Genomic DNA, 27,938 nt, shown 5'->3' on the forward strand with positions numbered 1-27,938 from the left:
CATAGATTTATAGTCTCTTCCGACGGTGTTGGCCTTGACAATTATGTTAAACACTTACTTTTCATTTGTCCTTTCTAAAGCACTGCTGGGCGACACTCTCACTCTCATGCACGACCCTCATGTCAATTTGGTGAATCTTGCATTTAACGGTTTTCTTTATGTTTTACTTGCCCCAGTTCCACATGACTCGGGCTTCAAATAATCTCAAACCGTTCTTATTTCCTTTAAATGCTCTGATCACCTTCCCAGGGTTTTATGATTATCTTTATAGACTAGGCCCAAACTGTGTGCGCATGTCATGTCCCTAGAATCGGCATTGAATGAAAATGACAAAAGGACTAAATAAAAAGATGACTGGAAATAATAAAAGACCGGCTTTTGTATTAAACTTCCGGCGAAATGGTTAGAAAAAACAAACAAAATAACCAGAATAAAATCTTAACACAACATCAACGAGACTTAAACAAACTGATACGACAAACATGGAAAGATAAGAAGGTTTGACACAAGACAATATTCGCATTACAACCCTAAGAATAATCCGGATAACAGAAATGACAACAAAATAACCACCAACAGCTTCTCTCTTGCTAACCAAGGAACGGAGCGTCCTCCCATTTTATCAAAATTGGCATCTTAGCCACTAAGCTTTGCATTAGTATTGCCAAGACCATTATCAGCTTCCATATCATCAACCTCCGTCAACAAGTTCTCGATAGGGTTCGAGTGCTCCATGTTACTGTTATCGATCACAATCCGCCCTTCTTGGATCATTTTCTCTACTTCCCTTTTCAAATTACGACAACTCTCAATGTTGTTGCCCTATGACATTGGAGTGGTACGCGCATTGCGCTGCCGGATCAAAGTTTCTTGCATGTGGATCTGGAGTATATGCGGGGAGCGGCTCAATCAAGCTAGCATGCTTTAGCCTTTCAAACAGACTTGCATAAGATACTCCGATAGGGGTGAGAGCCTTTCCTCGTTTCAGCAACCTTTCGTTCCTAAATGCTTGATTGGGCCGGAAACCTGATCCAGGGGGCTTCCGGTAGGCTTGTGAGGGTGGATAGGCCTTCTGTGGAGCTGGGTATTTGGAAAGTGAAGCCCATCTTTGGGAACCTCGTGGAGAGAAGTAGCATTGGGGAGGGGAGTAGCGTGGACGAGTGATGGAGCTACTCGGGTAGCTAGGAAAGCTGTCATAAGTGGGTTGGGATGGAGAGTATGGGGGATGGGTAATGCCAGAGTTTGAAAAGCTTGGCGGTGGTGGGGGTGGTGCTTTCCCAGTTATCCATGCTTGATACATGTCTGCCACATGTTGTCTCAGCATTTTCACTTCTTCTACCAACCCGTTGTTCTGTTCGACCAATTGTTGTCGGTCATCAGTACCGACCCATCCTGTTCTGAGGTTCTGTGTCATTTGATTTGCGGGGAGGAGTTACCACAACCAACCACTTTTCTATATATGAACACAGCAAAGGGAAGCCATCATGTTAGTGTCAGGGCATTTGACAGATAATCATATATTAGAGATGCAATGCACCTAAGCAGTTAAACTGTTCTATCAGAAATGCGATGCACTTGCGCTTTCTTTTATTTTTCTTTCTTCCTTTTTTTTTCTTTTTCAGTGGTGGTCGAATCTTATAGAGATTGCCTACGTATCATGACCCCGCATGAATCAGACCTTGCGTAGTTCGGACCAATAAAGATAAACAATACTCAACATTTTTTTAAAATTTTCATATTAAAACAAACTAGGTTTAAAAGGTTTAAAGATGACCTAAAAACTTGAAAATCAAACAACCAGCATATTCTAATCAAAAGATTCAAAAACAAACGGCCAGCTTCCTTTCCCCGTTTGTCAAATGCAACCAAACGACTATTTTTGCAAATATGGCCCCTTCCAATTCTCACATGAATTTTGAGGTCGGGGAGGATTATTTTATGACACTTTACCAACTTGTCCATTCTTTTACGAAAATAACCTTTCGACAACTGAAAGATACTCTGAGGCTATTTCGGCAAGAACGGTTTAAGACGCGGCCGAAGCTGGCTCGGCTTATTTTGACCAAAAACCTAAACGGTATTCACCTGACCGTTGACTCTTTGTTTTTTTTTTCAAATTACAATAAAAACCAGGTGTTGCAACACGGCCCTTCAGCGCCTCGGGGACGAAGATTTTTTAAGGCTGTGTGGGTCAACTAGACCAAAATCCTAAACATGACCCAAAAGGTGGTTGTTTATGCAAAGTCGACCTTCTGGCGTCCCATTCGGGAACATTCGGCTATGTCTTGATAAAACAACGTCACTCGACTTCTTTATGACTCTTAAAATTTGACATATTTTTTTTTGGCTATTTTGTTTTAGCAAAAAGTGGAGGCTGGACACTGCCCGACTTATTTATGAAAAAAAATTAAAATTTTGACATGTTTTTTTTTATTTATTGATTTTTGGCTATTTTAGCAAAAATGGGGGTTGGACCTGATGAGGGTTGCCTACGTATCTCACATCCGGTGAGAATCAAACCCGCGTAGTTCGGGCCGGTCATGAATAAAGTAAATAAACTGATTTTAAATTATGATTATTTTTTTTTGTAAAAGAACTGCTTTAAAAGAAGAAAGGAAGTATTTTTATATTTTATTTTGGATTTTTGATTGATTTTCTTTTTGAAAGAAAGACTTCTAAGAATTCCTTTTCTTTTGATTTGAACTTTGAGAATTTCAAAAGTAAAAGGAAGATTTTTTTTCTTATTCTAAGAAGAAAGAAAATATTTTTTTTTTGGAATTTTACCTTTAATAAAAGAAACGCTTTCTAAAAAAATATTTTTTTGAATTTTGAATTTTCTTTTCAATTTTTAAAGAAGAAGGAAAATATTTTCGAATTTGTTTTATTTTATTATATATATATATATATATATATATATATATTAATAAATAAAAAGACTTTCTAAAGAAGTCAATAAAGGAAAATATTTTTTGGATTTTTTTTTTGTTTTGAAAATTGAGAGTCTAAAAAAAAATTTTCTAGACTTTTGGCACGACAAATATTTTTGCAACAAATAAAGATATATATACATTTTTGGAAATAAAGAAAAACTTTTTGGATATATATATATATATATATATATATATATATATATATTTGCAACAAATAATAAAACCACTTTCAACGCGACTCTTTTTATTTTATTATTTTGAATTTTTCAGAAACGAATAAAAAAAACTATTTTAAAAGTAAGACTCTTTTTCATTGTCATTTTCAGGGGAAGACAAACTATTTTCCTTTATATATATATATATATATATTTTGAAAAATAAGACAGAACAACGATTTTTCTTTTTCTTTCTATTTTTTCTTTGGTTTTAATAAAACAAACTAATAAGACATTTTTTTTTCATTTTCTCAAAATTTCGGCAGAGTTTTGACAGTATTTGGGCATTGGTTTTTTTTTTCAAAAATAAACAGTCAATTCCCTAACCGCTATTTCTTTTTTTTCAATTTTAAAATATTATTCATGATATTCAAAAGTCAGTCAACACACAAATCCGGATCAAATAAATGCGCAAGTAGCAGCAAGTAAGATGCATCAGGATGGTCATTTTTTTTGTACACCTGTCCTAGACAGACCCAACCCCTGTGTTGAGTCTCCAAAGTCAAATGCACGTGATGCAAACAATCGCTCCTACTAGGGATCCGGCATGAAGCTGAGTTATTCTAAGTGAAAAAACCTGAGGCATATTGATCTAGCCCTGGCTTACCCAAACAGACAGTTTGAGCCGAAGCGGGGGCAACGTACCGGGTGCACGAAAGTCTACCCGGCCTAGTTACTTGTCCCAACTTCGTCTTATTTGGTATGACTTTAACAGAAAGGTGGGCCACGCGCACGTGTGCACCATAAATTTAGAAGACTCAGAAAGAAGGGGGTTTCGTAGCAGTTGTATATATTCATAATTCAAATAATATTAAAGCGGTAAAAGTGTCATTTAGCACATTGGGCATATATCATGTAGAAAAAAATCAGATAATAAATAAAGCCAATTATAACAATTATTTTAAGCTCGAATTCTTGAACCCTGAACCAGTGGTTCTGGGTTTTATCCCCAACAGAGTCGCCAGAGCTGTCGCACCTCCTTTTTACGCACCCGCGGGGGGCGTAGGGAGTTTTTTCCAATTAAAGGACAGTCGAAACGAGATTTTATTTCTTTATTTCAGAGCCGCCACTTGGGAGATTTAGGGTGTCCCAAGTCACCTATTTTAATCCCGAATCGAGGAAAAGAATATGACTCTGTCTATTTAACAGTCTGTGCACCAGAAATCCGGATAAGGAATTCTGTTAACCCGGGAGAAGGTGTTAGGCATTCCCGAGTTCCGTGGTTCTAGCACGGTCGCTCAACTGTTATATTCGGCTTGATTATTTTGATTTGTTAAATACATTTTTATTGCATGATTTTATTGTTACCGCTTCTATTTAGATTTAAAGACCCTTCTTTGAATCGAATCACGCGTACGTATATTCGTGTTATAAATTATATTTTTTAAAACATGCGGAGTTGTGTCACGCGCACGTGTACACAATGATATTGATAATATAATTATTATTATTTTCGAATTTGTTTTTTTATTATTATAAAAATAGACTTAAGTTCGAAATTGTGCTTAAATAAAATTAAGAACGTCTGTCGCTCTTGTATGATTAAATAGTGAACTGTACATCTCGGGTTATATGAAATTAATATTGATGATCTCCGAAGAACCCCTTTTTATTAAAAATTTGCTCGAAGTTGCGCGAACGCATAATCCGAATCGCCTTTAGAAATATAATCAAGTCACGCGAACGCATCCTTAATTATGCAAATATTCTTGACAGTAATATAAATTCTCTACAAATGTTTATTGCATCCATCTATTTTAAATGTAAGAGTCATGAGAAATCACTATTTGAGACGCCTCTAAATTCCTTGAAAAGAATTCACAATTCATTAAGTGTTGACCACAAATTATATTTTTTACGTGTGAATTATATTCCTCAAAAACCATGAGTTTAAAGAGTAAAATATAAAATAAAAATAAACAACGTGTGATTAATACTACCATTTTTATGGTAAATACAATATTTATCTACCCAAAAAGCGAATTGTATATAAAACTTAGGAAAACAATTGATTTAATAAATGAAGTAATATTTTTTGAAGAATTTTCATTGTTATATTTGGAGCAAACGCTATTTACACATTTTTTGACTTAAAAAGTTACAATCTATAAATCTCATCCTTCTTTTACACCACTTGTTTTTAGTCCGAGGTTATAATTGTTTGGTTAATTTTGCTTACGAAGATTGGGTTTGAGATAAATAAACCAATTCTTATATTCTGCCTATGCGAATATTTGCAAACACTAACTCTATATTTTGTAAAAAAATCATTGACATTATTTCATATATTAAAAGAAATGAGTTGATCGCGTTCCTAAAATAACTAAGCCATTTGTTATTAAGAAAGAGAACTAATCTACCAATTGATTTAATACTATATTAACCAACTAAAACAAAACTGAAACTTAAACTAATAAAATTTAAATGAGTAGAAAACATCCTTATAATCAAACTTCATTTACTTGCCATGTTGAAGCTTTTCATGACATGAATTTTCAGATATGTACCTGATATTGGAAGCAAAAGAAAATGATGATGAGAATCAACAGCAATAATAACAGTACAACATCAACAACTGCCCAGCAACAGTAACAACCCAGTAACAGACCGGTGGAGTAGTAATCCCAAAAACAAAAGCTTTAAGCTTTTAATGAAACAACAACCATTAATACTAATTTCAAACAAAGAAAGAAAGCAGTAGATTTTTTAGCTTTTATTTTTATTTTGAAAGCTTAAATATTTTTCGGAATTTTTCTTTCTTCTATTCTCTGTCCGTTTTTTTTCTCTCTATCTGTATTCTTCTTCTTTGTCTTCAAGACTTCCCATATATATAATCCCATCCCATAAATCTTTTAATCAATTAAATCAATACTTTTTCTCTACCCAACCCATTATATTTTCACTCATCCCCATTACATTAAATAAACATATCACACCACCCCATTATATTTTGTCCCCCATGCTTTATTTAAAATAATGCAAGATTCCCCTTTAATTTAAATCTTGTCCCCCATGCTTCATTTAAAATAATGCAAGATTCCCCTTTAAATCAAATCTTGTCCCCCCTTTATATTAAATAATCATATCACAACCCACCCCATTTCATTTTGTCCCCCATGCTTCAAATAAACAATTTCAAAATGTACAATTCCTAAACTACCCCCTCCGACCTTACTGAAATTACCGAACTACCCCTGAACGTACTACAAATTTACCAAACTACCCATCAGCTATAACACATCAATTAATCAAACTTAACCAAAATATAGACAACATGATCAATTTCTAACAATGTTCAAACAACAATATGAACATGGATGAACATCATAACAACAATATCACATGAACACGATTTTAACAACATTTCAACAACAAATCACATGAACACGAATTGAACAACAAAGAACAACTAAAATTTGATTGAACAATATTTTAGCAACAAACAATCCTATTTTCGGATTCAACAACAACAACAAACAAAGTATGAAGATTTCTAAATTCAATCATATTTGAACTTAAAATCAACTCTAACAACATTACAACAAACAATTCTTATATTAAACTTAAAACAAGATTATGAGAACAATTCAAGCAATAATCATAAATGGTAAACAAGAAATCAAACTATACAAAATTCGGATTCAAGATCATCCAAACAAAGTATGAACATGAATGAATCTATTTTAAGACAACAAACATGACGGATTAAACGATTAAAACAATATATTCCTTTAATACAACTAAATTCTTTAAACAAATAACAAGATCGACGAAGAAACAATTATGAGCTTAAACTTGAACTTAACAATATTAACAATTTCTAACAATACATAAACACATGAAACAAATTGAAGAAATAGTTGATTAAATTTCAATTTGAATCTAACAAACATCAAACTAACAAATACTTACTTAAACAATAAAACAAACATGAAATAAACATGAAAACAACTAATTAAACTTCCATTTTAAAATCTGAAAATTAATTTAACAAACAACACATGAACATGAACTAAAAATTAATTCAAACGATAAACAAAACAAACATTTGTTGATTTTAGATTCGAAAATATCAAAACAAAATACGGACAACATAAAACTCAAAAACTACTAACCGGATCGAAATGAAATATGTACGGATTGTTTCGACGAACCTCGAATGGGAATGAATCTGTCCGGATTCGACGACAAACTCAACGACGAACTCAAGACGAAGCTTGACGACCTCGGCTGAAACTCGACCAAACGATATGGTGGCAGCAGCATAGCTTAAACAAAATAAGCTGCTCGTCGTGGCAACAACGCAGCAAAACAAGGCGGGTTTGGACGTAGCGAAGCAGGAGGAAGACGCTATGGTTTCAGAGAATGGACAGCAGCAGCCATGTGCGATGGAGGTCGAAGCTAAGGCAGCAACTATCATGGGTGTCGAGCTTCAAGCTCGACGCCGGAGAAGACGATACAGTAGCCATGGTTACGAGCAGCAGCAGCATGATGGAGGGGACGGAAACAAACTACCACGACTAGGCAGCCATGGTTACGAGCAGCAGCAACATGGCGGGGGTTTGGACGATGAAGCAGCAGAAGCTGACGCGGAATCAACTGCCATGGAAGCGAGCGGTCGACGAAGGCAATGGCGGACTGCTTGGTGGAACTGGGCAGCCATGGATGTCGAGCTCAAGCTCGAGCTTGACGAAAGACGAAGAAGATGAAGTGACGACGCAGAGATAGCTACGCGGACAGCAGTAGCTATGGTTCTTGGGGTCGTTTGGTCATGACGAACTGTTTGTTGATGGTGTTTGGATGAGAGGGGGTGGGGTAAAAGGCAGCCATGGTTGTGCTTTGGAGTTGTGAGGAAGAAGAAGGAGAATAGGGGGGGCAGATGCTTTCCTTAGTTTTTAGGGTTTTTTCTTCTTTTTTCTTTTTTTTGGTTTTTTTTTGTTTTGTTTTGTTTTGTTTTGTTTTGTTTTGTTTTGTTTTGTGTCTTTGAAATGCAAGATAGGGGTATTGGGTCTTTTGGGTTATGGACTGGGTCGACCCAGTTCGAAATGGACTGGGTCATAGGGAAGATTTGGCCATTTTTTGGGCCTGTGGCTTGAAATTGAAGAAGAGACCTAATTCCGACTTTCTTTATATTTTCGCTCTCTTTTCTTCTTTTGTTTTTCTAAAACTAAATTATAAAAATACTTAAACTATTATTAAGAACTAAATTAAGTTATAAAGGCGCAAATTAACTCCCAATAACAATTAACGCACAATTAAGTATTAATTAAGCATAAAATTGTATATTTGGACATTAAATGCTAAAAATGCAAACGATGCCTATTTTTGTAATTTTTAATTTTTGTAAAACAATTTTAATTACTAACAATTGTAGAATTAAATCATACATGCAAAATGCGACATATTTTTGTATTTTTTATTAATTTAGCGAATAAACACGCACAGACAAATACAAATAATTCTTCAAAATATCACAAAATATCACAAAATTGCACACCAAAGAAAAATCATTTTATTTTTGAATTTTTTGGGAGTAATTCTCATATTGGGCAAAAATCACGTGCTTACAGCTGCCCCTCTTTGCCCGAAGACACGAAGGGATTATTTTCTTGCTGGTTTCATCACATAATGCAAGTTATCTTTCACACATGTTCTTGTCAAAGATATTCAAATTTCAGGTCGAAATGCCTAACTCAGTAAAAAGAGATGAAAACAACTACCTCGAGAACCGAGAAGAGAATGGTATGGCTGTTCCAGGTGTCAGTATACCACCACGGAACCCTTTGAACGCACCAGAGCCGACCTCCAAGGGTACGATCTCACGCGACGCCCAATGTGTTGGCACCGCTCCTCACGTTCACCAGAAAGCGCGCCGAAAAGTTTCGCGGGAAACCTGGCAAAATCCAACCTAGGCTTAAAAAGAGATTCTTCGGCATGTCATTCATATGATTATTGGAGGGACTGACATTCCCCAAGGGCCCATGATCAAGCGGACAAAAATATCCGCCGCAATAGAAGGGACGATCCGAGACCGCATGGCTGAAGACACCCTCGCATTATGCGAAGAGGATCTCGAGACCTTGGCAGAACCACACAACAACGCGTTGGTAATCTCATTTCTTTTAAATAACATTCAAGTTAAACGTGTGCTCATGGATCCAGGCAGCTCGGCCAATGTAATCAGGTTAGGGGTAGTAGAACAGCTTGGGTTGCTCGATCAGATCATACCCGCCTCACGGGTCCTCCACGACTTCAACATGACCGACGAAGTAACAAAAGGAGAAATCACCCTTCCAGTCGACACGTCCGGCACAGTTCAGAACACCAAGTGTCAAGTCATCAATGGCGATAAAAGGTATAATGCATTGCTTGGCAGGCCGTGGATACACAACTTGAGGGCAGTACCGTCAACTCTGCACCAAATGATTAAATTTCCAAAAAAGGATGGCATAACAACCATATATGGAGAACAACATGCGGCGAAAGAAATGTTCGCAATTTACCAGGTGGAGTCGACCCCCGTACTCCCGACCTCGTATGTGTCTAGGAGCATACAGACCCCCGAGGATGACGAAGAAGATTTCCTCGCTCCTCGAACTTTTGTTGCCCCCGAAGAGTCGGATGCAACGAAATCGACAATTGAAGATCTAAAGCAAGCCGTTTTGATCGAACACCTCCCTGATCGTAAGGTATACTTGGGAACGGGATTAACCCCGAACTCAGGAAAAAATTCATTCAATTTATTATTGATAACATCGACTATTTTGCTTGGTCCCGCTTAGATATGACAGGTATCCAGCCGGAAATAACCTCCCACCGACTGAGTGTCGACTCCAGGTTTAAACCGGTGAAGCAAAAAAGAAGACCCTAGTCCGAGATAAAACACATATTCATGAAGTATGAGGTAACAAAACTCCTTAAAATAGGGTCCATTAGAGAGGTAAAGTACCCCGAATAGCTGGCTAACATAGTAGTGGTACCCAAAAAGGGAAATAAGTTAAGAATGTGTGTAGATTATAAAGACTTAAATAGGGCGTGTCCCAAGATTTGTCCCCATTGCCTAACATCGATCATCTGATCGATGCTATGGCTGGCCACTAAACCCTCACCTTTCTTGATGCCTACTCGGGATACAACCAAATTTAGATGAACCCCGAAGACAGGGAGAAGACTTCGTTCATCACAAAGTATGGTACCTACAATTACAATGTTATGCCCTTCGGACTTAAAAACGCAGGGGCTACGTACCAGCATCTAGTTAATAAAATGTTTGAGAATCAAGTAGGTAAATCCATGGAAGTTTATATTGACGATATGCTAGTTAAGTCCCTGTGCGCAGAGGACCATTTAACTCATTTGCAGAAAATATTCGACATCCTCAAAAGTTACAACATGATGCTTAACCCCGCGAAATGTGCCTTCGGAGTAGGTTCGAGCAAATTCTTAGGCTTCATGATATCAAACAGGAGGATCAAGATTAACCCCAATAAAATCAAGGCCATCGAAGAAATCATGGTGGTAAATAATGTAAAGGCCGTGCAATGGCTAACAGGGCGAATAACGGCTCTAGGCAGATTCATATCAAGGTCATCCGACAGGAGCCATCATTTCTTCTGTTTACTCAAAAGGAAAAACAACTTCGAATGGACTCCAGAATGCCAACACGCCTTAGAAGAGCTGAAGCGATATCTAACTAGCCCACCTCTACTCCACACGCCAAAGGAGGATGAAACACTATATCTATACTTGGTCGTATCCGAGATAGCGGTAAGCGGCGTGCTAGTTTGAGAAGAGCAAGGTACACAATTCTCTATTTATTATGTAAGCCGGACCCTAGGGGATGCCGAAACTAGGTACCCACACCTTGAAAAATTTGCTCTTGCATTAATAAGCGCATCGCGAAAATTGAAACCCTATTTTCAATGCCACTATATTTATGTTCTAACGACATATCCCCTCCGAAGCATATTGTACAAACCCGAACTATCAGGTCGATTGGCCAAATGGGCCATCAAACTCGGGGGATATGATATCGAGTATCAACCTTGAATGGCCATCAATTCCCAGATTCTGGCAAACATCTTGGCCTATTTCTCGCCCTCCCTCGTGCCCGAGGTAGAAAAGGAACTTTTACTGAAATCAGGCCTGTCTTTTGGGGTATGGACCCTGTTCACTGACGGCGCCACAAACGTGAGAGGTTCCGGACTCGATATAGTCCTAAATCCACCTACGGGCGGCGTGATCAGACAATCCATAAAAGCTACAAAATTGACTAACAATGAAGCCGAGTACGAGGCTATAATTGCAGGTTTAGTACTAGCCAAAAGCCTGGGAACCGAGACCATCGAAGCAAAATGCGATTCACTCCTGGTAGTAAACCAGGTGAATGGGAGCTACGCGGTCCGAGAAGACAGGATGCATAGGTTTGGACAAAATCCAAGTCGCATTACGTCTCTTTAAAGAATGGACTTTAGTCCACGTACCTCGAGAGCATAATAGCGAGACCAATGCCCTCGCAAACCTAGGATCGTCTACTGAAGAAGATGACCTACTCCCCGGGGTTGTTATTCATCTATCTAAATCGGTGATCGAGGAAGGTCATGCGGAGATTAATTCCACCTGCCTAATATGGGACTGGAGAAATAAATATATTGATTATCTGAAAGACGAAAATTGCCCGCGGATCCAAAGGAATCGAGGGCCCTGTGAATCAAAGCAGCCCGGTTCTTGCTCGATGAAAGCGAGACTCTGTACAGAAGAACTTTCGATGGCCCCCTAGCATTATGTCTGGGGCCAGGGGATACAGATTACGTACTCCGAGAAATTCACGAGGGTACTTGCGGAAACCACTCCTGCACCGATTCCTTGGTCAGAAAGATAATCAGGCAGGCTACTACTGGGATAGCATTGAAAAAGACACTAAAGAATTCGTCCAAATATGCGATATATGTCAGAGTTTTGGCCCTATGATTCACCAACCCGGCGAACAACTACATTTGGTCTTATCGCCATGGCCATTCATGAAAAAGGGGATGGACATCGTCGGGCCCTTGCCGACAGCACCAGGTAAAGCTAAATTCATTTTATTTATGATTGATTATTTTTCAAAATGGGTGGAAGCGCTGGCCTTCGATAAGGTAAGAGAAAAAGAAGTCATCAACTTCATTTGGGACCACATTATGTGTCGATTCGGGATCCCTTCCGAGATAACATGCGATAATGAGAGGCAGTTCATCGGAAGCAAGGTAACATAATTCCTCGAGGACCACAAAAACAAGAGAATACTATCGATGCCCTACCACCCATGTGCGAACGGCTAGCCCGAGTCCACAAATAAAACCATCATCCAAAACTTAAAAAAGAAGCTGGAAAGCGCCAAGGAAAAGTGGAGAGAAATGTTGCCTGAGGTGTTGTGGGCATACCGAACAACTTTAAAATCAAGCACAAGGGAAACACCTTTCTCTCTAGTGTACGACGCCGAGGCTTTGATACCAGTAAAGGTCGGGGAGCCGAGCGCTAGATTTCAACATAGCACTGAGAGCTCGAACAATGAGGCCATGACAATAGCCCTCAAACTACTAGATGAAAAACGAGAAGCTTCGCTGGTCCGGATGGCCGCCCAAAAGCAAAGGATCGAAAGATATTATAACAGGAGAACAAACCTCCGACATTTTGGAGTTAGAGACTTGGTCCTAAGGAAAGTCACTCTTAACACCCGAAACCCTAATGAAGGAAAGCTAGGTCAAAATTGGGAAGGACCGTACCGTGTCCTCGGAGTAGTCGGCAAAGGGTCTTACATGCTCGGTACCATAGAGGGTGAACTCCAAGCAACTGGAACATATCAATGCTAAAATGATATTATTGTTAGGGCATCCAATTAAAAATTCCGAAAACACCCTCAAGCACGCATTGCACTCTTTTCCTTCGACCGAATTTTGTCCCTAGAAGGGTTTTACCAACAAGGTTTTTAACGAGACAATGACCATATACTACCTAAGGAGACTCAACAAGTATTCAAGATTTATTTTTCAATCCACCTCGAATATTGGGGGGCATCCCCTCGGAAGGTCATCTACTTGGGAAAGCCAAGATACCTCAAATAGGAACTCGATAGGAAAAGTAATGTACCGGACCAAACGGTCGAGCGAACTGTGCCCATATAAAGCAACCAAGCCTTTTAATGGCAAAAACGTGTATACTTGTACCAAGTAATCGAAGAACACTTTTCATCAAAACATTTCACGCTTCAAAAGAAACTCGACATTTTGGCGAAAAGGACTCCTCTGCCAAAAATGTCCCGAACACTCGGAGACTGGCGTCAACAATTCGACACCTGAAAGACCCCCGGGTCGAAACTCCAAACTCATAAGCCCTCAACGAGGCAACATCAAGATCATAAAACGTCTCCAAAACCGAAGGTGTCCCAAACACTCGGAGACTAATGCCAAAATCTCAAAAATTCAAGATATCGTTTCTTATCACTTTCACTCTAAGAAATGCGGAGACGATCTGTGCACGGTAAAATCGGAGGGTCCAATTTCCCTGTCATTATGATGCCCCGCGAACATACTTTCCAAGGCTCGAGACTGGGTCGAGGTTCACCCTCGAGGGCTGTCGACGCTCGACCTCGGGGCAATGCAAACAAACGGCTATATTGGAAAAGAGGGGAATTCCCAAGGGGTGCGGCTAGAGTCGACGAAGTCTGTCAGACTGGTCTGAGCCCGCATCATGATGTCGACTAATTGTCCCATCTCCATATCTCTGTAATAAATGCGTTTGTACTATGATGATATCCCTCATTTTCTATATAAAGGGGGTCCTTGCCACATTGAAGGATGGATGGCTCCAAACTAAATAAACACGAACATTCTCTCTGCTCTCTAACATACTCTCTTGATATTATTACTTCCATTTATTATCTTCGTTATTGTTCATCATTATTGCTTATCATTGGCTATAAAGAGCCTTCATTGATTTTATTATAACTGTTAGTCATATTTCGACCGCCTTCGATAGCTCCCAACCGAGCTCTGGAATCGACCTCGAGGCCCCGAATCGACAAGCTTGAGGCCCTGATAATTAACCTACTGGTTTGGTTATCACCTTACTCCTTACTCTTATCTCGTTTCTAAATCTCACATACAACATCAATTGCTTAACAACTAGTATAAAAATAGATCATGTATTTTTAGAGTCTCATAATCAAATTTAATTATTATTACCATTTTCACGATAAACAAGCTAGGCAAATTGATCTGACCAATTTCATTTAGAGAAACTTGAAAGGTTGCAAAAGAAGATGTTGCGCTACTTACGAATTAAAAGTATATTAAAACTTTTCTACTTTTTATACTTTATACCCCAAAAAATTTGGCGAGATGCATCAGATCTCTAGACCCTAAACTATATGTTAGGTTCAAGCCATGAAATTAGAGGAACTGTTAATAGGAAGTGATTCTTCCGTTTACAATACCTACCCAGAATTCGAATTAGTGAGGCCGGTGAATTTTGGGTACTAATGATTAAACAAAAAAAAAAAGCTTCATTTCAGAACACAACTAATTTGATTCTTAATATTTTAATAGCATGAAATGATTAGTAATAAATCTGTTTTCTTTTTAATTTCACATACGCTTTGTTGGCTCTACAAATTTAAAGCAGCGAGATGTATTGTCAAGTATAACTTTAATATATATGTATAATGTAAACAGATATTTAAGTTATTAAATCAACTAAAGCGTAATCAAATGATAAAAAATAAGAGCGTACGGGTAAAATCGGGGACAAAGTTATTTCCGACTTCACGATGAAGGAACGAGGAACAATGTGATTCGTCGTTGGCTAGGGTAAAACCGAGGTACTGCTTATGGTAGACATACTTGCGGTAACCAACGAAATCTAGCCAGTCAACCAATGGAATACATGCAAATTACTTTAGAATACTCACTTTACAAATAGGAAAAGGTACATTTGTGAAATAGCATCATATTCTACTTTAGATAGAACTCTTTAACGAAAATTCAAAAAGTAAACTAGAGATGCGACTTTTATGTTGCCTCCTGCCTTCTCATTTATTTAGTGCCTGTTTGGTATTTAAAAAATTGAGGAATTTATATGATAGTGCTTCTTCGAACGGGAATATTGCAGATACATTATTGAAAAGAAAACAAAAAAATAAATATATATAGCCCCTAAATTATTAGTCGTCCAACAATTTCCTCCATGTATTATTACTTTCCGGACTTCTTTCACGTTAGTTACTTGTATAAAATTGTCATATTCAACTCTCTCTCTCTCTCCCTTCTTGTTACAATTTTTTTAATGGTTATTTGTGTATCATGCCCCTTTACAATTTTATAATTAAGAAAATAATATTTTTAGTTCTCTTAAGTGTAAAAGACAGATCTTTTATATGTAGAAGTAAATCTCTCATGTATAAAAAAAGATGTAGGGTCAGAAAAAAAATTAAGGTAAAAATAAATGGTTGAGAATTAATTATTTTTAAAACATGAAGGAAAATGTGGTGGTTAAAAAGAAAGTAAGGAACAACGAAAAGGAAAATTATGAAACCAATTAAGCTTCTCAGGCACGTCCCTCAGATGAGAAAGATAAAAATGAGGTTGATACGAGATTAATTAAACAAATTTAGAATTGATCAAATAATGAAGTTCCATATGATAACTAGCTGAGTCCGAAACTTTTCTAATGCCTTTTTGGACAAAAAATACGTTTTTACTACTAAAAAAAAGTTACATAAATAACTAAAACGCAGTATAATACTATGTTTTACTTTAACGGAAAGTTAGCCGTTAAAGTAAAACGCAGTACTATACTGCGTATTATTAAAAAAATAATTTTTTTTAAGGAAAACACAGTATAATACTGCGTTTTTCTATTAATATTGGGCCAGCTATATTTAATTAAAGCAAAACGCAGTACAATACTGCGTTTAAGGAAAACACAGTATTATACTACATTTTGCTTTAAAATTTGGGCCCGCCAATAAGTGTTCTGCGGATAACTACCAGTAATTCAAATACATAAAACGTGGTATTGTACTGCGTTTTACGTAAAAAAATATTCTGTACCCCAAGCTTATTTAAAGGCGTTTGAATTTTATAAAAATCCATTCAATACTTTCCTTCAAACTTCCGTTCATACTTCTCTCTTCTTCTTATCAATAATTTTTTTACAATGTCTGAAGAGCCAAAAATAAGAGTTTCATTATATTGGGGGTTGAGGGGGGTGAGGTTGTGCTGGAGAATAACTCTGTGAGGTATAGCTCACCTCCACGGTGTCATGTTAAATTGCCGCTTACAATGGAGTACGATAAATTGGTATCGTTGTTACGTAAAAAAATGAGTCAGAGGATGCGTTCGGTTAACCTTAAAGTAACCGATAGATTTCCGTATTCAGTAACTCCGCAGGGGTTTGCTTATTACTCTGAGTTTAATATCGAAGATGATGAAACTCTTAGAGATTTTTTGCGAATTTCGGATGAATACAGGGAATTTATTGTAATAAAATTATTGGAAATGTACGTCAAGGTGGAAGACGTTCCCAATAATGAGGGTGTGCATAGTAGGGATAGCCCCCAATCATCTGGTGGTTATTCTGGAGCAGTTTTTGCCGGACAAATTGCCGATGAAAGAACTTGCCTTGATTTAAACTTGTCACCACCAGCGAATGAGCAGCCAAAAAATAATTTTTCTACTTTATATAATCCACAAGACGACTGGTAAATTTCAAATTTTCTACGCTTTAGCGATGTTTATTTTATGTTTGAATTGGATTTGTATTAACACTCTTATTTTTCATAGAGGGTACCGTCCGGATATGAATTTTACAAGTTATGACCCCGCCCCTAGTTGGAATATGCGTAGTTCTGGAGCATTGGACCACGGTGGTCCATCCGGGGGTCATCACCAACAAGAAAATATCCATCATGAAACGTCAAGACAGTACGACTTGTAAGTAAAGTGATATATCTATTTCTAAAGTATTTATCTAGTTGGGTAACTTATCATTTTGTTCTTTTTGTGTAGTGAAAACGAGCTTCTTGATGTTGTTGACCTCACACAGTTGCCCATAGACAATGTATTCACACTTGAGTTGGCAGATGCGCAGAGTCAGGAAGATGATAGTGATTATGACAACAATGCGGATGAGTCTGGAGATGACACACCCTTCCATGATGAGGGTGATGAGGAGGAGGAAGTGAATGTTGAACCTGAGCTGACGAAGGAGCATGTTCATCCACCTCTCGCTAGACCAAGAGTGTACGAGTCCCACGTGCCATTTCATGAGCGTAATATTCCCTACCTTGATAATTTGCCAAGTATGCCGAACATGGATGCCCTCACAAGGGATGATGACGAAATTCGGTCAGCGATGTGGGATGAGTCTAGACCAGTTGTTCTGGCAAAGGGCATATATCTCCCCGACAAAGCTCGCCTAATTAGGGCGGTAAAAATCTACAGTATAAGAGAGTGCCGTGAGATGATAGTAAGTGAGTTAACTACGGAGGTATACACGGCTGTATGTCGTAGAGACTTTATAGGTTGTCACTGGATGTTGCGTGCCAGCAAGAAGAAATCAAGTTTGCGGAAAGTGGGTAAATTTATTAGCACCCACAGATGTGAAATGGACACATTCAATGAGAATCACTTCAACCTGGATGTGGACTTGATTTCTCTTGTCTTGATTCCATATTTGGAAGTGTCCATTAGGTTCAAGATTAAAGAGTGTATTACAGCCGTCCACCAAGAGTATGGTTGTACTATAACCAAAAGAAAGGCATATCTCGGTCGCAAATGTGCCTTTGAATTGGATTGAATAATTATGTATGGGTTCCAGGCTCGATATTTGAGGCCCGGTAGCACAAACCTATCCTTAATTATTATGCATGTCAATTTCAACATTTTTAGAATTTTGTTAGTTTAATAAATTAAATTAAAATTCCTTGAATTGGACTTAATAATTATGTATGGGTTTCAGGCTCGATATTTGAGGCCCGGTAGCACTAACATATCCTTAATTACGCATGTCAATTTCAACATTTTTAGAATTTTGTTAGCTTAATAAATTAAATAATTAATTATTTTTAATATTGGACTGAATAATTATGTATAGGTTCCAGGCTCGATATTTGAGTTAATTTGACAACATATATTAATTTTTTTACTTTTGTAAGTTTATTTTATAAATTAGATAATTAATTAATTTTGTAAAGTGTAATTGGATAGAGTTTGCAGTTACTACATACTTAAACTACAGAGACTCTACGCTAAAAGGCTCTACATTTTACTACGCTAAAAGGCTATATATTTTACTACGCTAAAAAGCTATATATTTTACTACGCTAAAAGGCTCTATATTTTACTACGCTAAAAGGCTCTATATTTTTTTACGCTAAAAGATCACAATTACATATAAAAATAACAAACATAACATACAAATATGAACAACAAACTAAATAAATAATATTTATTTATTATTTAAGCAAATACAAACATAACATTAACATTAAAAATTATTTATCAAATTTTAATAATTTTTTGTCCCAAAGCTAATAAATCAATCCGGGTATAAATAAGTTACAAATTTAAACACAAACATAACACAAATTAACATGGAAACATATTCAACAATACAAATATACATGTACTATACGAGTTTCGACATAAACAAAATCGAAATACCTCGATTTAAGTTTTTTGAAATTGATTCAAATCGAAATTTTGCATCGAATGAAGGAATCTAAAGCTTGTCTTGTGTGCGGGACCTACACTCTTTGCTTTTTGGGTGACGGGTGCGGCCAAATTTTTTTTTTTTTTAATTTTACAGGGGGGAGCAGTGGAGTTTTTTTTAGTGGTGATGGTTGTCGTTGTCTTGGGAAGAAGGGTTTTTTTATTTAATTAAAGCAAAACGCAGTATAGTACTGTGTTTTCCTTAAACGCAGTATTGTACAGCGCTTTGCTTTAATTAAATATAGCTGGCCCAATATTAATAGGAAATACTGCGTTTTCCTTAAAAAAATTATTTTTTTAATAATACGCAGTATAGTACTGTGTTTTACTTTAACGACTAACTTTTCGTTAAAGTAAAATGCAATATTATACTGCGTTTTAGTTATTTATGTAATTTTTTTTAGTAGTAAAAACGTATTTTTTGCCCAAAAAGACATTAGAAAAGTTTCGAACTCATAACTAGCTATGGAGGTTTTCCAGTTTATACTGTTGTAATGAATTTAGAATGGGACCATGCGGCGGTTATTAATTAATACGATTCAAACTTGTCAGTAGGCGCAATCATTAGCGAGTTAGCTGAGCAGTGAGCACCGTTCAGTATTCCTGTCCATACTATATAGTGTACTACACGAGCTATGAGACGTGCTTCACTTGATTCGGAGCTGCTTTTGATTATGATACGATATGCTTGCATATATATATATATATATATATATATATATATATATATATATATATATATATATATATATATATATATATATATATGTATGTACCTCTGTAAATTAATCCTACAGTTCTTGTTAATTATTGCCTCTTCCGTAGGAGGCAGCAAGCGATCAAGAAGTTGGATTAATTAAGAACAAGTAGCTGCATTTGATTTTGCTGTTTCATACTTTGTGGATCTTGTGTTTTTATTTTTTTTATCTAAGTACACAAATACAGACTGAGGATAGATACCTTTGGGACAATTGATAAAATTGAAACCAAACGGAAAGACTGAGGGCCAAAATTAGAAGATGCGGAGCATGGCGAGTTCAGCCTCATCCAGAGGGAATATTGCTGCCATTGTTGGTGTGGGACCGAAACTCGGCCGCTCTATCGCCCGCAAGTTCGCCCACGAAGGCTATACTGTTGCCATCCTCGCCCGTGACTTAGGTTAGTGTTCTCTATCAACCTCTCTTGCTTACATATCTTTTGGTAGAGACAGATCTCTCGAGGGGTTTTTGGGAGTTCAACTAAACTCATTATTTTTTGTTTGAATTATATATGTGTGTAATTAAAGTAAATTAAAAATGCCTTCATATAACTAGATCACGCTCATTCTAGTGACTCTAAATAGTTGATTTGCTTCTGTTTCTTGGTATATATAATAAAACAAGAATGAAGCTCATATCTAGCGATAAAGCAATATAGATGGTACAAGTGCGATTTACTAGAGTTATGTTTTATGTTGTTTATTCCAACAGGTAGATTATCAAGATTTGCAGATGAGATAGCGAGAGAAGAAAAAGCTCAGGTCTTTGCCATCAGGATAGATTGTTCAGATTCCCGAAGCATAAGAGAGGCATTTGAGGGAGTTCTATCACTGGGCTTTGTGGAAGTGTTGGTCTACAATGCATACCAGCCAGTATCTTGGCACCCCACAAACTTCACAGACATTAGAGTTGAACACTTTGAGAAATCTCTGGCTGTCTCTTCCGTCGGCGCCTTCCACTGCGCTCAACAGGTCTCAAATTTTAAATACCAACACATGTGCATATATTGCTAAATACTACTCCTATGAAATTAATTTGTATATATTGATTTGTGTAAAAGTTTTTTATTCTATAGGTAAAATATTTTATCTTCATATCACTAAGCATACTTATTATAAATAATTATCAGTAATTTCTTTTAAGTAACCTGATAGTGAAGAAAGCTTTTACACTCTTAATGTATACAGTTAAACTCAATATTCACTGCTATTGGTTCCGTTTGGTTGGATTAATTGGGTGAATTCATGATGCATTGCCTAACCTAATGTGTTGAATAAAGAGGTTTGGACCATTGGAATTGAAAATCTCAGGTAGTTCCAGGTATGGTGGAAAGAGGAAGAGGGACAATTCTTTTCACTGGGTGTTCAGCTTCTCTTAGTGGCATTGCCGGTTATTCTCAGTTATGTACGTGATAATTTTCTGGGGCTGATTTCCTTTTATTGTTTTCGTTTTGTTGCACTTTATATCTACAACTCAATTTGATGATACAAAAGAGAAACGAAAAATATAGCAGGCTGTGGAAAATTTGCAATGAGAGCCTTATCTCAATGTCTAGCAAAGGAGTTTCAACCTCTTGGAGTACACGTGGCGCATGTCATCATCCACGGCATCGTTGGCACGCCCAGGTTTGTCTTTGTTATATATATATATATATGGCCATTACTTCGATAGTTTCCTCTTGAATTTCTCCAACTGCCTGTCCAAGATTCTACATTCCACAAGATGCAGGAATATTTAGCTGTATTTACCTTTATAACAATGTCAACTCATTCCTGGCAAAGTTAGGATATCTTTTTAGATTTTATTTTGCCGTTTGGCCTTCAACGAGGCATAAATTCATCATTTAATGCGTTCAGTGATGGATTCAGTTATTCTTATTAAAAAGCTGGAAAAAAAATGCAAGGAAATCACACTGCATTCGAACCCACAAGTAAAGCAAAATTTGAACTACCTTTGAAGATTCGACAGTTAATTAATATTAATATATATACAGAAAGGTTAATTTGCTTTATTCCTAGTGGGTGAGTAGCTCCGACCCTGAATGCAGACGTACGTGTAACAAATGGCGAAGCCCTTGAATCAAATCTGAGAGGCAAGCCAAACAATTTTCAGGAAGCATATTGCTCTTCAAGTTTTGCAGTTAGTTTAGACTTGGATTACATCCATCCCTTCTAGCTATAGTAAACAAAACTTGCAGCCACAGGCTTTCCAAGACAGTTGGGTAAATTTTGAGAGGGAGTTTTCGCCTGTTGGTTTGTACCATATAATACCTGTTTCACTAAGTTACCAAATACTAACACTTACCATAGAAATATATTTGTATTTACCTTACATGTGACCTGATTACATCGTGAATATCTTTTGTCATTAATGCATAGAGCTTAAATTCTTCAGTAATATAAATTGTAATATGCAGGGGGGCAATAGCATCAAGTTCGCAGCACAGGTTGTTGGTTGGGGAACAACAGCACCAACAAACCAGGGGACGGGAAGGGGAGGGGTTGATGGACCCAGATGCGCTGGCTCAAACCTACTGGTATTTGCACATCCAAGACCGATCCTCTTGGACCCAAGAGATTGATCTCCACCCCTCCAACCAAAGATACATGTAGATTAAATAATGAACAACTTATATTTCTGGCTTATATATAGAGGTGTGATATTATCCTCTCTTCTTCCTGTATTATATTTTTAGTTAGCTGCAAAATAGCAAGATGATAATTGCATCATTGCCATTGTTGCCCTTATATATCAAAAAGGAACGTTGAGAATTTTAATATGAACATATATGTACACTTTAGTTATTAGAGTATGATTAAACAATTGTGGCATTGTGACATCGAATTTGGTTCGGCAATGGAATAAGAATTGCATTTAACTAGTTGTTTACACTAAAAATTGGATAACAATTAAACTTATAAGGCAGAATACATAACTGAATCCTTAAATTTGGCCTTTTTGTCACTTGAACACTTAAACATAGAGTTGTTCCTATCAGGCCCTTCAACTAAATCACATTTGTGCCAATTAGACACTTTGTAGACCATATGAGAAAAATGTTTATAAAAATTAAACGCGTGTATTACAATTGCCTCTAACACCTTAAAATATTCCACCTTATAGAATTAACCCCCAAAACAAATTGAAACTCATCTTCAGAAAATGAAAAACCTGACCGTCGACTCTGGCGGCTTAGTACCCTAAAAAGCTCACTGAAAATTTCCTCCGTTCAACTTTATCTCACTTCTTCTTGTTTCGATTTTACTGAAATTTCATGCTATTCTCTCTATTCCTCATCTAAGTTGGTATAGCTTACAAGTGTCGTGCAGAAAGAACGAGCATGCCAAAATAGTCAAATCCATATACACTAAATTTTATTTTTAAAAACAATTAAGAGGAAAAATGATGTGTTCACGGGAAGAAGAAGAGAAATAGAATGTAGGGTAAAAGTTAGCTTTAATTGAAATATTAGAATATAATAATAATATAATAATAATTAACAACCTTTTTATCATGTTCACGCGCCCTTCCCACGCACTCAAGCATGTCATTACAAAGTATCTAATTGGCACAAAAGTAATTTAGTTAAAGGGCCTAATAGGAACAACTCTATGTTTAAGTGTCCAAGTGACAAAAAAGGCCAAGTTTAAGGGTCCAGATATGTATTCTGCCAACTTATAATGTGGTTTTAAGGACACGTGATTTCACCTAATATCAAGTGATGAAAACAAAAATTAATAACAAAAATTAACAATAAAATTAACCAAACCAGTGTTTGAACGGAGTTCAGCCCTCGAGTTGAATACCCTTGAACTGATCGATGCAAGAATAGTTAAAAGTATAACAACCAGATGAATAAGAATATAAGCCAAAAAGTATTATATTGCTTTGATATGCATAAATGTGTGTTCCTACAAAATGATTAGGAACCTCTTTATATAGTAGAGGGAATCCTATCTATGATACAATTCTGAATTATATCCTATGATTAGCCTAAAAACCTGTCTTTGGTTTGATTCGTTCCGAGATTCTTGCCATGATCTTCAACCAATCACGGATATCTCACTTTCATGTTATTGTACTCTGCTCGGAGTCGGCTTTGTTTGGTATTAATTGCTGCCAGCCTAGATCTCGGCAGGAACTTCGATTCTCGAACTCGGTACCTTGTCTTCGTTACTTCGATCTGCTCCACTTACGAGGCTAACCCGCGATGCAATTCCCTTGTCTCGATCAAATAGCAGAATCGAGTAGGCTTAGTTTTTACCGTATAGAGATAATCCCCTTGTTTCTTGGAATGTAATGAGAAGAAACGAATTCAGCCTTCGATTTTATACTCCGATCTTTCATGACGTCATCCTCGTGATATAAGCGGTGAAAGTGATTGTAACGTCCTGTCGGTACAGTTCCCAAAGTCATTAATGAACGTCAGTTGGTGGTCGGCCACCAGTGCCTTTGAACCGTCGTCGTGAATCGCTTAAATAGGCCCCTCCTCTCATTGATCCATTCTTTACATTCACTTCCTTCTAATCCTTTAAGCTTTCTACATCTCTTAAGCTCTTTATTTCTCCAAAATCTTCAGGCTTTGTTATCATCCTTCCCTCAAAACACTCAGCCTTACTTTTTTCTTCTTTCTTTAAACTTATACAAAAATAGTAAAAACGTCAAATACAGTTCCTCAAAAGGAAAAAACTTCTTCATCGCAATCGGCCTGCGATAAAATACCGGTGGAGCCACGCCTTTAGGAGTGTGTTCCCGAGGGGTGTGAACTTACTTCCAACTTCAAAGTCGAGAGAACTCCATCGGTCCCTAGTCGATGCGAGCCAATTTCGAAATATATATTCTTGATAACTGAGGGTGACCTTGAGCAGGTGAAGAAAAACTGCCATCGGGAAAATAAAGAGGTGGTGATTCCAACCCCCGAAGAAGACATCACTACCCACGTGAAAAGTTTTCTGAGTGTTTACTCTTACCCTTTCATGCTGGGCCTTCTCGATCCCGTCATCATCAATTTTTGCCGCCAATACCAAATAACCCTAGGTCAGATCTATCCCTCTTTTTGGAGGATTTTCTTTTTGCTCTGATTCTTTTAGAGCAAAGTCGAAGGGATGTCTTTCACCCTCAACCATCTTATCAGGATGTACAACATCCGCATCTATCAAGGCAGGTTAATAAAGCTTCAATGTCAGACTACCAAGGTATTGTTTTCGAGCATAGACGAGGATATGGATCGAAGGTGGATATGCTGATTTGTTCGAGTGAATACTTCTGAACTATCCCGGCAGAAACATGCCATTTCCCGAGAAATGGAATATGAAGCATAAGTATAATCCCACCTATAGATTCCATTTATTGTTTTGTTTCCTTTGCTTTTTCTCATCGATATCCTTTCCTATAATGTAGTGGTCCCTTGGATGTCCGGTGCAATTCCTAACCTCGAGAGCTGGGTTCGGAAATTGGCTTAGACCTCTACGTATTCTGAGCGCTCAAGGCGCGATTTGGCAATGGGTCGATGAAAGGCCAAAAATCATGGTAAGCCCCTTCTCACATATTAGATGATCCTTTCTGAAATGTTTCTTTCCATACTCACTTGATTTCCTTCCATACAGGCCTTGGAAAAAATGCTGTCATGAGGCCACCGTTCGGGGAGGAAGAGGTGCCGCACTCGGCCCTGAAACTGGAGAAGGACAAAAAGAGAAAAAAGGGTCTCAACCTGTAAGTACCCAAAACCCAAAAGAAGTAAGGCTCTTAAGCCGAATAAAGACACTACCATCCTGCATGCGGAGGTAGTTCAATAGCTAAGAGATGATGAAGAAGAAAACGAAGACGATGGCTCTGAGTTGGTGGCTCGAATAAAGAGGAGCACCGAGGCCCCAAAGGCCTCTAAATTGGTGAAGGTTGGAGAAATCCAGCCCCGAACCGAGACGGTCTAGGAAGAGGACCGGGGCAAAGTCCCCAAGTCGTTGGAGACTATGAATGCCTCACGCCGAGATGAGCAGTCGACAGGTATGTTTGAGGGGGCCGGTTCTTAAGCCCTTCGAAAAGAAGAGAACGCTCCAAGTGATTCACTTGGGGCAATAGAAATTGGGGATTCCTTGCCACTTCCTTTATTCTTGGAAGGGGAAGTTCTGGAGGCTCAGGCTATGAAGGCCCCTCAAGTAGAAGGTGCCCTCGGAGGGGAGGACCTTTTCCAAGGTTGTTTTGCTGGAGTTGATGATGTTGCCAGCTTGAATGATTTGGACGTATGGAGGAGGAGCTTGGGCGAAACTTCCTCGAGTCTCAGATTGACCAGCTAGTTCCCAGCCCTTAGTGTTAATCTTGAGTGCAAACAGATCATAATTATTACAATCCCAGAGGATGCACGAGTTTTTGCCGCCCCCATAGGGGTGGCCAGTTATCTTCAAGGTGTATTCACCAAGGAGGATCAAGATCTGATGGACGAGGTGGGAGCACCATGCCTCTTCAATAAAGCCCAACAAGCTTTGAATTGGGTAAACCCTAACCTTTTCTGTTGATGCCAATCTCCATACTTGTGTGTTTCTCTCTTTGCCTAACTCTTTCCCTTCTATCTATGTAGGCCTCAGTACTTCATCATAAGGCTTCTTCAAGTCTCAAAGAAAGTTAAGCCGATATGAAGCTGAAATTCGAGGGCTTACCGAGGAGAAAAATGCTCTCAAGCTTCTTGGTGAGCAAAAAAGAAAAAGAAGTCAAAGGTCACGAGCTGGGTTGGTCGTGACCTAGAAAGAACAAAGTGAGCTGACCAAGCAGATAAATAAAGTCTTAGATGCTTTTGACCTCGGTTTGGGAGTGATGGCTAATGATTCGATCTCATAGGTCCAGCGGCTGCATGAAACGATTGTGCAACTCCGAGGAGAGGTAGATGAGGTGAAGGCAGAAACTTCAATATGGAAGCAAAAGATGCATCGTCTTGCCTTGGAGAAAGAGACAGCTCGAGCTCAGTTATCCTCAGTCGAAAGCCAACTCCAAGTCATGAAAGAGAAGAGTTTGGAACAAGCCTAAAAATTGAGGAGATACAAGATTGGTTGGACACAGAGATTGCAGTGGTGAAATATGAGTCTGAGATGGTTAAGGACGATGCTGAGGCAATCCTGGCTGTATACCGATCTGACGTGCGAGGCCGCTCAAACTCGATCGAAGAAGTTTTTGATGCTGCTTAGGCTCGAGCATACTAGGTTGCTGAGCATGCCAAAGCCCAGTCTCGAAGAGAGACTCTTGAGGAGATTCATACTAGTGGCTTTAACCTTGCCGTTGTGATTGAGAATGCGAAAGAACTTGAGGCTGAAGCCAAAGTGTTGCTCTCTTCTAACGATGATGATTCTGGGAGTGTGATTGGGATTTGAGAGAGGAGGAGATCTCGATGGCGAGGATGTAGCATTCGGGGAAAATTAGGCACTTAGGATTTTTATTTTTTGAATTTTTGTGTATGACCCTGATCGGTCTTTGTAAATATTTTCATATGTATAAAAGATCTCATTACTTTCTGCCTTGTCTTTACTTCAATTTCTGCCTTGTGAAAATTCTGTTTCATTTATGCCTTGTTCATAAGTACAAGGCTTAGGCAATTTGGTCGAAGTCGGACTAATGTAATCTTTGTGATCGAGTGAGTACTTGTTCGAACTCGAAATAGGATGACCCATAGGTTTTAGTTGAGTGAGGTTAACTTCTCGAACCCAAAAATTAAATGGCCCTTAGGATCTTTAATTAGGCCGATATGGCCTTAAAAGGAATGGCTTTTCACCCTTTTCTTCTTAGAAAGTTAATCATGTAAAAATTTGTTGTGCCTTAGCACAAGATAAATTTATACCCATTAGGGTTTTTGAGGGTTAGTGTTACTGAAACCCTTTATTTCGTTATGCCGTAGCGTGAAATAAGCTCGTTCGGTAGTTTGAACAATTCTGTACCCCTTAGGGTTTTCGAGGGTTGATGTGATCGAAACCTTTTATAAATTTGCTGAGGGTAGCCTTTTAAATCGGTTTTATGAAAATATTTGAAGGCGATTTTATTACAAAATTCGGATGTCTCCGAGCCGTGTTGGTTTGGCCGTAGCATTTGATTTGGGATTTTGCTCTCAGGCTTGTTTCCCGGTTATTCTTCGAAATTATTCGAAGTGTTAGTCCCCATGTGGGGTGGCCATGGCCTATAAAAACGAGGATTGCCTTTTTTAAGGTCATATGATCTCGAGAATTTAGTAGTTCGATTACATCAATTTTTCGGACAGCTGCCCCATGTACGGGGTAAGTTGTTTGAACTTCAGTTGTGATCAACCCT

At 37.8% G+C, this 27,938-nt stretch overlaps 1 protein-coding gene across 2 annotated transcripts; it reads left to right on the forward strand.

Moving 5' to 3' along the window:
• Positions 1-19,687: 19,687 nt before the first annotated feature.
• On the forward strand, positions 19,688-22,491 carry LOC107772748 (uncharacterized). Of its 2 annotated transcripts, none has more exons than XM_075249565.1 (5): positions 19,688-20,052; positions 20,364-20,623; positions 20,963-21,056; positions 21,163-21,277; positions 22,069-22,491. In XM_075249565.1, the coding sequence occupies exons 1-5, from the start codon at positions 19,914-19,916 to the stop codon at positions 22,262-22,264; spliced, it is 804 nt and encodes a 267-aa protein (XP_075105666.1). In that variant the 5' UTR covers positions 19,688-19,913; the 3' UTR covers positions 22,265-22,491. The 2 variants fall into 2 exon arrangements, with proteins under 2 accessions (XP_075105666.1, XP_075105667.1); XM_075249566.1 differs by having other exon boundaries at positions 21,166-21,277.
• The last annotated feature ends 5,447 nt before the right edge of the window (positions 22,492-27,938 follow it).

This window comes from Nicotiana tabacum, chromosome 3 (genome assembly GCF_000715075.1).
Source record: "Nicotiana tabacum cultivar K326 chromosome 3, ASM71507v2, whole genome shotgun sequence".
NCBI lineage: Eukaryota > Viridiplantae > Streptophyta > Magnoliopsida > Solanales > Solanaceae > Nicotiana > Nicotiana tabacum.

Excerpts from the sequence above, each read along its gene's own strand:
- LOC107772748 (XM_075249565.1), top strand. The coding sequence starts at position 19,914 with ATGCGGAGCATGGCGAGTTCAGCCTCATCCAGAGGGAATATTGCTGCC. Across the intron at positions 20,053-20,363 it reads CATCCTCGCCCGTGACTTAG|GTAGATTATCAAGATTTGCA; the intron begins GTTAGTGTTCTC and ends TTATTCCAACAG. Across the intron at positions 20,624-20,962 it reads CCTTCCACTGCGCTCAACAG|GTAGTTCCAGGTATGGTGGA; the intron begins GTCTCAAATTTT and ends TGAAAATCTCAG.